This window comes from Protomyctophum parallelum (genome assembly GCF_964188405.1).
Source record: "Protomyctophum parallelum genome assembly, chromosome: 2".
Taxonomy (NCBI): domain Eukaryota; kingdom Metazoa; phylum Chordata; class Actinopteri; order Myctophiformes; family Myctophidae; genus Protomyctophum; species Protomyctophum parallelum.
This window is the reverse complement of record NC_139699.1, coordinates 44,179,340-44,192,473: the sequence shown is the minus strand read 5'-3', so window position 1 is coordinate 44,192,473 and position 13,134 is coordinate 44,179,340. Positions and strand designations below refer to the sequence as shown.

Below are 13,134 nucleotides of genomic sequence, written 5' to 3'. Positions count from 1 at the left end.
AACCCAGCAACCTTTAGCTAGTGGAGATGTAACGACATGGATTTCTAAACAAATTTGTTCAACGCAAAATGCTGCGTTCCAAGTTCAGGAGACTTCGGAAAAAAAGGAATTCTCCTGAATGCTGCCTTCCGGCATGGCATGGAAAGGAGTGACAATTGCATTTCTTCAGTTGTTTTACAGACGGGTAAAAGGGCAGGGGCTGAAGCCCCCTTTGATCTCTATGTGTGAGTGACTGACTGTTGGGAAGAGAGGAAGACTGAGAGAGGCTGAGAGAGGCTGATTATATACCTCAACACACTGTTTCCCAAACAGTGGAAATCACATTTCATTCATTCCTATATAGTTTTTTTTTTATTATTTTTAGATTGTTTCATAAAAAAAAGAAATTAAGACATTTTATACATTTTTAATGAAACAAACAAACTAATAAATAAAAATATGAATAATAATAGTATAGGTAAAATAGATGATCTACAGGCACACATCTGCTGTGTGTCCTGGGCAAACGTCTAATCTCTCTTTTGGGTCTTTATCCGAACGTTTTGGGAACAGAGAGGTGGCACATCAGGCACATCCCCAGTGTCTTTTTATTTCATTTTATTTGTTTATGTTTTTTTGCAGCTTTCGCCTTTATTTTTATATATTTTCTTTATAGAGGGATATAACAGGAAATGTGGGAGAGAGATGTGGGGGGGGTGACATGCAGTAAAGGCCGTCGGGATGGGGAGTGGAACCCACGGCACACTGCCAGACTGGATTACCAGCCGAGGTGCCTGGACCGCTGAGCCACGGCCCAGCGTGTACAAATGTACACGCGTGTGTTTTCATCCTATACTGTATGTTACTGCTGCCTGTGTATCCTTTTGGTTACATTTTGTATACTCATACAAATGATATAGATTAAATTCTTATAATCCAGCATCCGTAATCTGGGGGGGAACAACATTAGCAGATGTATACACGTGATAACAGTGTACACCAGTTCTGTTTTACAAATTAATGAGCAGTGGTTTTCAACCGGTGTTCCGGAGTCCACTAGTGGTCCTTGAGGGGGTTCCAGCTAGGTGGTCCCCAGCTAAATGGAGAGTTCCCATTCTGACCTGAGATCAGATTCTAAAAATGTCTTCTACATCCTGACAGTTTTCCATTCTGACCTGAGATCAGATTCTAAAAATGTCTTCTACGTCAGTCACTCTTCGATTTTTCAAAAATAGCCGACCTACAAGCTCGTAGCGCGCCACTCGGTGGCGTGCTATGAGCTTGTAGATCTGCTATTTTTCAATAGCTAAAGCACGACATGATGCTAACACCAAAATGGGTTCCCGCCCAGAATGGGTTAAATATCTTTAACGCTTGAGTGTGTAATGAAATCAAATTGACCGATACTGGTACATTTCTTATGTATGTATCTCTCCTATGGTAACAATATCAATACTGCATGGAATTGTAGACAAAATCTTATCCAACAATAACAAAATAGTCTTTCGTTTTGTATTGGAGACGCTAAATGTCATCAAATGGTGGTCCCTGGCTCAAATGCTTTGATTGATTGATTGACGTATTTATTAACAGTTTGCAGAATTACAGTACACTTCAAGCACAACTCAATACAAAGACTGTAAAGCATTACACTTGTTTACAAGAGGGTCCACCGTTTTCAATTCATCATAACATTTAGAGACGTATACAAATATACACTTCTATACAGCAAACAAAAACAGGAAATCATCCTTGCTATGAAAAAGCGTTGAAAGCCACTGTTTCAGAGGGTTTATACTTTACACGACACTGAGGATTCCACTCAGCGGATGCTTCCTAACTCCTGAGTCCTGACAGAGCGGCGCATTGTTCTTCTCTAAACGTCTCGGAACGCCCCCTCAACAGCGCTGCTTTTTTTATAAAGGCATTGTTAGCAATGAATTATGATGGAAATTATCACAACTCCCCTTTGATTTAGCGATTCATAAAAAGGCCATTCATCACCGTGTCAATCGACAGCATATAAATCTTATAATAAATGTGATAGATTAGCCGCAGTGGCTAATTGTGTGCTAACCACCCAGTCATCAGTCATTCACAAACCAGCTTTAATGGAAAGGAAGCCGGGAAAGGAATCCATCACTCCTCAAAATGGCCTCCCCCGTCGTCATGTCAACAGGGGCGGAGCTAATCTCTGGGGGGTTCCCACGGAGTATATACGAAGCAAGTCTAAAAAAAATACCATTGTTTGTTGTGTTATTGGTTATTCTGCTGATTATGAATGAGTTTGTGTGTGTGGGTGACCGGGAAATTATTTTTGAAATAATCAGAAGTAATGATTAACATGAACGAGTAATAAAAGTGAGGTGAAAGCAAGCTTTTAGACCTCTTCTCCAAAGCTGTGGAGCAAATGGGACCTTAATCCATTTTGGGAGTTTTGAACACTATTGAAAAATAGCAGATGTACAAGCTCATAGCGTGCCACTCGGTGGCGATTTTTGAAAAACACTGTCAAAATGGACGGTGTGCAGCATAACAATGATCTGGAGAATACTGAATCAAAGCTTTTATCTGCAGAGCATCATGGATGGAAGGGTCCTCTATCATTAATACAGCTCACTGCTTCAATCTCATTACTTTACTGGATTATTGTGGCATTAGGAAATCGACAACAGGTTATCTGGAAAGAAACATCTGATATCTGCTTTCCTTGTATATATACCATAATGTGTACAACTTATGTGTTGTAGTCTGTATACCTCTGTGTGTGTGTGTGTGTGTGTGTGTGTGTGTGTGTGTGTGTGTGTGTGTGTGTGTGTGTGTGTGTGACTGTGCAGTGTGCGCACATGTGTGTATGCGTGTGCGAGAGTGAGTGAGAGAAAGCGCATACATATCTCTCTCAATGACTTTCTTCATCTCTTATCATCTCTACATACAGAACATTAGGACAGCTTTCCCTTCCCCTCTCTCTCTCTCTGCTGGGGTTGACTTTCCTTGTTCTAAATATAGAGCAGAGGACACCGTTATCCGACAAAGATCTGACACTGTGTGTGTGTGTGTGTGTGTGTGTGTGTGTGTGTGTGTGTGTGAGAGAAACCCTAGACCAACAGTGTGTCTCTGTCTGCGAAGTGGAGAACCCTTCGTATGATAAAGGCTGGCACACACAAGTGCATGCACGCCACGCACACACGCGCACGTACGCACAAACAAAGTAGAATTGTCTTGAGAGATGAATTCCTCAGCTGCTTAAATTCATTTTTTCCTTTTTCTCTGCCATTATCTTTTTTCTAGTATCTCTCTACTTTTTGTCAATCTCTCCCTCTCACTTCATTGTCATGCGTTCTAATTAAGAGCAACGCCTAAAAGTCAATTCAAATATACTGTAGTACCTCAACCAAAGCCTAGATGTATCAACAAAATAACTATTATTATTGTGATCAATTCAGTTGGATGCATTATATTCAGTATTTGAATGTATTTTGGCTGCCATTTCAATTTATACTATACTATACTATACTTTTTACATTAGGGTTAGGTCTCACAAAACAGCTAATGAGTATAATGACGATCCTCAACCCCTCCTTCCTGCCCAGATGCAAGGAAGCTTAGAGAAGGAAGAGTCATGGTCACGTGACTGTGCCATGAGCCAAATCTCACACCGGAAGTTACATGAATACAAAGCAGTGAATGGAGCCGGCTGGACCAGCTCATAACAAACATTATTCATGAACCATTGAGACCTGTGTCATATTAATCGGTTCAGGCATATAACCCATTCTGACCTGAGATCAGATTCTAAAAATGTCTTCTACGTCAGTCGTTCTTGGATTTAAAAAGAAATAGCAGACCTACAAGCTCGTAGCGCGCCACTCGGTGGCGCGCTATGAGCTTGTAGATCTGCTATTTTTCAATATCTAAAGCATAACATAATGCTAACACCAAAAGGGGTTCCCGTACAGAATTGGATAATATAAAAGAAGACACATCACAGTTTGTTTTCTAATCACTTGCTTTTCGATCATTTTATTTGAGGATCTATAAACAGCAGCAGGTGTCGTTTCTGTTCCCGGGGGTATCGCGAGATTTGGCTGCCAGACAGGAAACGGTGGACAGTCTCGAGATACTCAGAAACGTACTTTTTGCTCTTTAGATACCTCTATAAAAATTTGTGTGTTTAACATAGTGTGTGTTCATGAGCTGGTCACTGAGCTCTCATTGACTCCAGTGCATTCTGCCAAACTTCCTGGTGCAGTTTGGGTCCCATATATGGTGCGGACGAATATGCCGCCTGGAATTGCGTGATAGCGAAAAAATGACGTCGGCGACCTTTAACCTCCATTTCCTATACCTTGTCCAGATGGTCACGCCCCCACCAGGTAAACGGAGTCCTGCAATCGTATTCCCTGTTCCTGTCACGTGATGGGGCGGAGCCTCTGCTGGCCTATAACAGCTCGTCACCAGTTGAAGAACACACCTCGCGTAACCTGACACCTGGAACGGCCTACGCTGTCACACTGGTGGTAAGGATGGGCACGCACGCATGCACGCACGCACGCACGCACACATTATCTCTCTCTCTCTCTCTCTCTAAAGGGATACAGAGACTATCTTTTTTTTTCTATATAATTATCTTGTTTGTGTAATGATATCTATGTGTGAGTCATTGTGTGTGTGTGTGTGTGTGTGTGTGTGTGTGTGTGTGTGTGTGTTAGGCCTGTACAGGGGGTGGCTGCACCCTTAGCCCCCCCAGCCCTTTCCGTACCGCTGAGAGTTCACCAGAGGACGTCCCTGCTCCGTACGTCACGGCGCTGTCCCCCCATGCACTGAATGTCAGCTGGACACCTCCTGACACGCCCAACGGTGAGACACACACACACTGACACAGCATGCACACTACAGCTGTGACCTAAAGATGGAGTGCTCCCCTCCCCTCTCAACTCAACTCCAACTTTATTTATGTATAGCACATATTACAACGACCAATGGTCGACCAACGTGCTGTTACAGGAGGAAAAACAAGACAGGCAAAAGAAAAACAGATCGACACAAGCAAACGTAACATAAGTGCATAACCAAATATGAAGGAAGCAGTGTGGCCACACCCACCAGTTCATTAAGTATACCTGGTTCTCACCTTAGAACCACCCAGCTGAACTTAAGCTTCGTCCACAGCTGTTGTTTGATATATTGTGTATTTTCGATTTGACTCAAAGGCTTTTAGCTTTCAGGAAGAAACCAAAAATACCCAGGAAAGAGATCTTTTAATAGTATAACCACACCTGGGGGTCTATTGGAGTAATGTTAACTCCATAGACACATGCAAAACAGAAAAAGTACAAAAATCAAGCGAACCCTAGGCAGATTTGGTAGTTTGTTTTCCACTCCAGGTAAAAAACTACATCAGGGTAAAAACATGGCAGGACTTATCGTATATGGTGATGTAAGCAACACAGCTGCAGCGAATCAAATTAATAGTTGTTAGTTGTTAGACTAGATGTTAAATTTAGTTAGAACAAATTCTGGGCGGGAGCCCCTTTTGGTGTTTTGATCATTATGTTATACTTTAGCTATTGGAAAATAGCAGACCTACAAGCTCGTGAATCTTTAAATATACATTATTTCAGGGCGAAAGTTTTTAACTCAACTCTTTGCTTCTGGGGGGGGGGGGGGACAACAAAACATTTTGAGATGGGGGTCGGCGGCCAAATACAGATAATTCTGGCGGTCCTTGACATGAAAAAGGTTGAGCACCACTGACACAGAAACATAGGGTTTTTTCAAGAAAACTGTCAGGATTTAGAAGGCATTTGTAGAATGGGTCTAAATGGGTTAAGTGCTTGCACGTTGGCGTGTCCTTGCCTCTGGACACACCCATGACAAGAATCTAACACACCCGTCATTTGTTTGTTTGGCCGCGCAGCCTTTCGAGTTTTCTGAGTTGAGAATGTGTTGGCGCATATGATCGTTCTTCACGGTACTCGCAGCGAAAAAATGAACAGTGAATTGAAAGCCATACATTAATATAGGCCTATATACACAGCTTTGATTGATTGAAATATGTATTAACAGTTTGCCGAATTACAGTACATTTCAAGCACAACTCAATACAAAGACTGTTAACTGTGAGTGGACGACCCCAATAAAGCATCACACTTTTTACAAAACATTTAGGGACGTACAAATAGACACTTCTATTATATAGCCAAAAGAACAGTAAGTGGATGTTTATTTTTGCGGGGGATGAAACGTCTGAAATAATAAACAGAATGACTGGAAATACGATGAGATGAGGGAGAGACGCAATGAATTAATTAGAGCAGAGACGTACACAGAGGAACGGACGAGAGACATGAGATTGAAGGGATGAGGAAGAGAGATAGAGAGAAACGATGGAGATAATGAAGTGATGAGAGAGACAGCATGAATGGATGAGAGAGAGAGAGAGAGAGAGGGAGAGAGAGAGAGAGAGAGAGAGAGGGATAGACACATGGAAAATGAAAGAGAATAAGAGCAGAAAGTGGAGAGAAAGAAAGGGGAGGTAGACAGGTAGAGAATGCAAAGATAGAGACCGAGAGAGAGAGAGAGAGAGAGAGAGAGAGCGCTGTGTGAGTTCTTTTAGTGGATGTAAAGTGCTCCCTTTTGACTGAACCGAGAACTGCAGGCTAGAAACATAAACACACTGTCTCTCTCTTCCTCTCCCTCTATCTCTCTCTCACACGCACGCACGCACGCATGCACGCACGCACGCACGCACGCACGCACGCACACTGCTTCTATTCGTCTCATCCTCTCTTCTGAATCATAATGTATATATGTACACTTTTATTGACGGTTTTATACACAACATTGATGTTGATGAAGATTCGTATACAATTTTATTTATTATTTAGTTTTATGTGGTTTGGACTCGAATATACCATCCCTTTCCTCTATGCAAATTACTCGGTTTCGCGTGCGTGTGTACGCGCACATGCATGTGTCACACCGAGACACAAAGGAACGTTGTTCATCAGCATTATATTAAATTGAATTAAATGATATTATACTGCATGCTATAAGGGTTTCTCAGTGAGGGACAGACATGCATGTCCCTCCAGAGGAAGACTATGAGGGCTCCAATTTCGTCACCGCTAAACCCCATATCCCTAAACTTCTTCGCCTTCTTTTTTACTATTTTGAAAAACATTTTTGAATAGTCCAATCTACATTGACACGTTGTGAGCTTGTAGACTGGCCATTTTTATCTATTCAAAAATGTTTAGCAAAATAGTAAAACAAATAAAAAGGCAAAGAAGTCTAGGGATAAGGGGTTTAGCGGTGACAAGAATGGAGCCCAGTGTGTCACCACCATTACACAGTGGCTATATAACTCTAGTAAGTATGCCTTATTATTTGTGTTGTTCTTTTGGCTTCCGTTCAGAAAGTGTGGAAACGTGTAAATGAACAAATAATACATTGATTAAAGAACATTGTCGGGTATTTATCTAATTTAATTAAAAATAAATAAATCTACATTCATTTTTTTTGTTCATTGTTTATTAATTAAATAAAGCACCCTCTCCAGATGATCACAGATGATGATTATAAATAACCGGATGAATTGAAGGATGAAACTGTGAATATTTCCCAACTCATTTCACAGCCTTTAATGTACACCACGCGTCACATGGTATCACATATTACTGCCACCCCAGTAGCAGTGTTTTAATTCCCAACGTCTGTGCGTGTTAACCCATTTTAGGCGGGAACACACCTTTTGGTAGTATTATACTATAGCTTTTGAAAAATAGCAGATCTACAAGCTCGTATAGCGCGACACTCGGTGCCATTTTTGAAAAATCGTGAAAATGTGGCGCAAATCTTTGGATATATATTCTTTCAGAGAGAACTCTTTTTTTTAACTCATATCTTTGCTTCGGGGAGGGGGGTCCCTGGAACAACATATTTTCAGATGGGGGGTCGGCGGCCAAATACAGATAATCTTTGGGGTTCTTGACATGAAATATTGAGCACCACTGATATAGAAACATTGGTATTTCAGAAAACTGTCATATACATTTCGATGTCAGGCCTAAATGGGTTAAATGTGAATCATGTGTGTTTTACGCCTAATGCCACGAGTGCATTTTGCTCCATAAACCCTGTGATGTGTGAGAATATTAGCCGAGATCAGATGACGGCAATTTATAACGAGGGAGGCACTTAATCACGATTAGCCCGTTATCGTCCGCTTAAAGAGCTTTAATTTCTGCTTAAAGAGCTTTAATTTCGGCTTTAAAAGCCTTAGTTTCTGCTTAAAAAGGGAGAGGAGCTCAGGGGCTTTATTTTATTTTGTTCATTTTGTTTGTCAGAGACGGTCAGCGACAATGATGATGATTTGCTCTCTTGGGTTTCACAGCACTGAGATTCTACATTTATCCTCTCCCTATGTCCTCTCTCTCTCTCTCTCTCTCTCTCTCTCTCTCTCTCTCTCTCTCTCTCTCTCTCTCTCTCTCTCTCTCTCTCTCTCTCTCCCCTTCCCTCCCTCCCAATTCCATGGGGATTTGTGAGGATAATCCTCGTGGGGATTAGGTCGGGGCAACACGCAGACAAAGAGTGGAAATAAGCCAGTTATGCATTCACTGCTTCATTTCCCAACCTGTCTTTATTACAACCTACACTGATATGGGCTTACTATCGCACGCGCGCACACACACACACACACACACACACACACACACACACACAACACACACACACACACACACACGCACACGCACGTGCGCACGCAGTGATTGTCCACATTAAGAGCTTCGCAGATGTGTTTTTTGCTTGGTGGGTTCTGATAGGTGCGTCTGTCTGCAGTAACCAATAAAAACCACACATGATTAAAGCAGAATAGCCTCTTAGTTCTCACAGCTGATCTTTTGAGCCCCTGTATGCATTTTTATTAAGGAAAAGCACTTTTGGCACCATACTGTTCCTTTTTTATTAGGTGAATGTAATGTAATTATCTGTGTGCGTGCGTGCGTGCGTGTGTGTGCGTGCGTGTGTGCATGAGTGCGTGCGTGTGTGCGTGTGAGAAAGAGAGAGAGACGGACATGTACGTGTATGTCTAAGGATGCATGTATAAGTAGGTAGTTTATGTCAGTCAGTAGTCGTTATGTGCCCCTGTGTACTGTTGTCTTCTCACTGTCTGTCTCTATGACGTATAGTGTGTGTCTTCTCATAATCTGTGTCCTCATGTGGTCTTGTCATAATCTGTGTAGGCTATAGAGTAATATAAGGATAGAGACCGAACCGGAGCCATACCCCCCCCCCCCCCTAACTTCCTATACTTCCTTCACATGATGCTAAGGCTCTGTTCCATTTAGTGTGCAGTGGTTCTCAGACGTTACAGATGATGCTATAAGGCTCTGTTCCATTTAGTGTGCAGTGGTTCTCAGACGTTACAGATGATGCTATAAGGCTCTGTTCCATTTAGTGTGCAGTGGTTCTCACACGTTACAGATGATGCTATAAGGCTCTGTTCCATTTAGTGTGCAGTGGTTCTCACACGTTACAGATGATGCTATAAGGCTCTGTTCCATTTAGTGTTTGTGTTCCAGGTGTAATAACCATGTGTGTTTGTGGTCCAGGTGTGATAACCAGGTGTGTTTATGGTCCAGGTGTAATAACCAGGTGTGTTTATGGTCCAGGTGTGATAACCAGGTGTGTTTATGGTCCAGGTGTGATAACCAGGTGTGTTTATGGTCCAGGTGTGATAACCAGGTGTGTTTATGGTCCAGGTGTGATAACCAGGTGTGTTTATGGTCCAGGTGTGATAACCAGGTGTGTTTATGGTCCAGGTGTGATAACCAGGTGTGTTTATGGTCCAGGTGTAATAACCAGGTGTGTTTATGGTCCAGGTGTAATAACCAGGTGTGTTTATTGTCCAGGTGTAATAACCAGGTGTGTTTATTGTCCAGGTGTAATAACCAGGTGTGTTTATGGTCCAGGTGTAATAACCAGGTGTGTAGTGTTTATGGTCCAGGTGTAATAACCAGGTGTGTAGTGTTTATGGTCCAGGTGTAATAACCAGGTGTGTAGTGTTTATGGTCCAGGTGTAATAACCAGGTGTGTAGTGTTTATGGTCCAGGTGTAATAACCAGGTGTGTAGTGTTTATGGTCCAGGTGTAATAACCAGGTGTGTAGTGTTTATGGTCCAGGTGTAATAACCAGGTGTGTAGTGTTTATGGTCCAGGTGTAATAACCAGGTGTGTAGTGTTTATGGTCCAGGTGTAATAACCAGGTGTGTAGTGTTTATGGTCCAGGTGTAATAACCAGGTGTGTAGTGTTTATGGTCCAGGTGTAATAACCAGGTGTGTTTATGGTCCAGGTGTAATAACCAGCTACGGTCTGTGGCTGGATGGAGCGCTTGTTTTCAACTCCAGCTCCTCCCAGAGGGTCTTTGCGGTGGAGGGTCTCTCTGCATGGAGCCAACACACACTCAGGCTACAGGCATGCACAGCGCAGGGCTGTGGGAAGGGACCACTGGTGAGTAATGACCACACGCACGCACGCACAATTAACCCCTGCATGCAAGACCCATGTTTTCTAGAATTATTATGCAAATGCAGTGTGTGCACGAGCAAGAGGTGTGTGTGTGTGTGTGTGTGTGTGTGTGTGTGTGTGTGTGTGTGTGTGTGTGTGTGTGTGTGTGTGTGTGTGTGTGTGTGTGTGTGTGTGTGTGTGTGTGTGTGTGTGTGTGTGTGTGTGTGTGTGTGTGTGTGTGTGTGCGTGCGTGTGTGTGCGCGTGTCACAGGGCGTCATAAAGGTGATCGATTCGCTGAGCTCAATAACGAGGGTTGTCGTGGCGATGGTGACATTTGGTAGAAATGCCACTCTGCCTCGTCGCCGCAACGACCCGACATGTTTTTGGGCATTTTTCCAATATGGACGCCATATTTAGTCAGGCGGGCAGATTTGCTGACAGTGCAGAACGAGAGGAGAGGAGAGGAGAGGAGAGGAGAGGAGAGGAGAGGAGAGGAGAGGGACAGAATGGCTTACTTACTACTGCAACTTCCTTATAGTTTATTCAAATGTTATGTTATCCAATATGAGCTTAATCAATGTATTGTTATTGTTATACAGTTTACTATGAAAACTGCATCTCCCTCTCAGTCAGTCAGTCAGTCATGCCTCGTGACATTATGACCAATACAGAATCCATTGCATATGTTTTTCTGACCTCATCAAACCCTGTACACTCAAGACACGCTCCATACTGTATATGGCCAATATACAGAATACATTCCATATGTTGATCTGACCTCATCAAACCCCTATATAGATCTCCATATATGGAGCTGGAGTCATCACAATGATAGCCCAACGGAATGATTTATCTCCAGAATGAATGAAATGATGGAAATTATCTCCAACTCTATACCTTCAAAACTCTTCACAGCAGGACGCATACTGTACATGTGCACAGTGGCACAGTCGGTATAGTGCTGTTGCCTTACAGCTAGAAGGTCCTGGGTTCTCTCCATCAGCGCCCATACCAACCCTGGCCAGCCGGGGCGCCTGACGTGTTCCTTCCACGCGCTACTACGTCCGGCCGGGGAAACTCCCCCCCCCCCCCCCCCCTGTCAGGTGAAAAGAAGCACCTTGGACTCCTCATGCATATAAGGAAGCATGAGGCTAGTCCTCTGCCCCCCCCCTCCCCCCCCCCCCAGGTTGGCAGAGGAAGTGTAGCGCCCAGGATTACATTAGATAATGGACACTGCAGGGTTTTAAAGTATAGGCTGCAAAATTGTGGGATAATTGTTTGTTTTTTTAAGACAATAGTATAGTAACAGAAGCTCTGTTGTTTCAGCGCGACTTCGCCCTTCTCGCGTCTTACTGGTGACCAAAGATCACTGTGTGTGTGTGTGTGTGTGTGTGTGTGTGTGTGTGCGTGCGTGCGCGCGTTGCCAGGTGGAGAGTCGTACATCAGAGCAGTCCCCAGATGGTCCGCTGTTACTGGAGGTTTCCACGCAGAGTTCTCAGTCTGTCCGAGTTCGCTGGATCGCCCCACCAAGACCCAACGGCAACCTCAGCTACACAATATACTACACAAGCACAGGTGACACGCACACACACACACACACACACATGTGCGCGCGCACACAGAGGAGCAGTGTGCGGTGAGGCTTCAGCAGATCTCCATATTTGCTGTTTAGCTGTTTATATTATTCTATTTCCCACAAAGAGCACGTTAGCTGAGTCAGCAGACAGAAATATAGATTACATCTAAAAACGGCTTCAGAAACACAGGTTCACCGGAGCATTGAGACAAATACATGGAAATGGCTGCTATCACGTGTTAATTCGATATGATTGAACTTTAATGATTATTATGATCATTAATCTATATTCACGTGTTTTATCCTGATTTATACTTAGCTGCGCAGCGGTGTCGCTCACACACAATAGACCAGATCTACAAGCTCACAGCTTGTAGTCAACTTCAACAACGGCTATTGTCTTTGCGCAACAGGGTGTATGCAACTAAATAGCTTACTGGCATTTCAGTTGTGATTGCTTGAGACAGGCCACTTCAGCCTCAAGATTCAGGTTTCTATTCTATTGTATTTCTTCTGCTTGTGAAATGGATTGCATTTCAAGTGGACAGAATGTCTTTGCATGTTGGTTATTTGTCTGCTGGGTATTTGTCAGCATATTTGCTGGAGCAGAAAAGGTGCTGAATGCAACCTAGTGAACAAACCTTTGGTGGGGTTCCCCCCCCAACCCCCTCTTGAAATTTAGCTCATTATGGACAACAAACTGTGTTATGCACAATTTCTATGTGTGATGACATGGCTGATTTTTATTTGTGGGAACCCCCCCCCCCCACACACACACACACACACACACACACTTAATACAACCTTTGTGGAAGATCTGGTTCTGGAGCGGAGACAAATAAATGAAATTAAAATATGTTTATCATTATATACTATATATTATCTCACAGTATACGATTGGAAAACCAGTCAGATTGAAAAAGGTGCGCTGGGTTTCACCGTCTTGAGGCGCGCTGCCTGAAGGTGACTTGAGCCACGAGAGGCACCTCCGAGGGAGTTGACGCAAGCGAGTTGCCGTACCGTAATCGTACAGTATTGCCGTACCGTAACGTACAGTATACCGTCG

The 13,134-nt window shown here is 43.2% G+C and overlaps 1 protein-coding gene across 1 annotated transcript in view; it reads left to right on the top strand.

Moving 5' to 3' along the window:
- ush2a (Usher syndrome 2A (autosomal recessive, mild)) overlaps nt 1-13,134 on the top strand; it is a gene marked incomplete at both ends in the record, with an annotated part of 385,038 nt that overhangs the window by 177,253 nt on the left and 194,651 nt on the right. Inside the window, 5 exon segments of the mRNA XM_083759320.1 lie at nt 3,573-3,609; nt 4,337-4,499; nt 4,692-4,839; nt 10,337-10,494; nt 11,920-12,067. Of these exon segments, the coding sequence (XP_083615446.1) occupies nt 3,573-3,609; nt 4,337-4,499; nt 4,692-4,839; nt 10,337-10,494; nt 11,920-12,067 (654 nt within the window).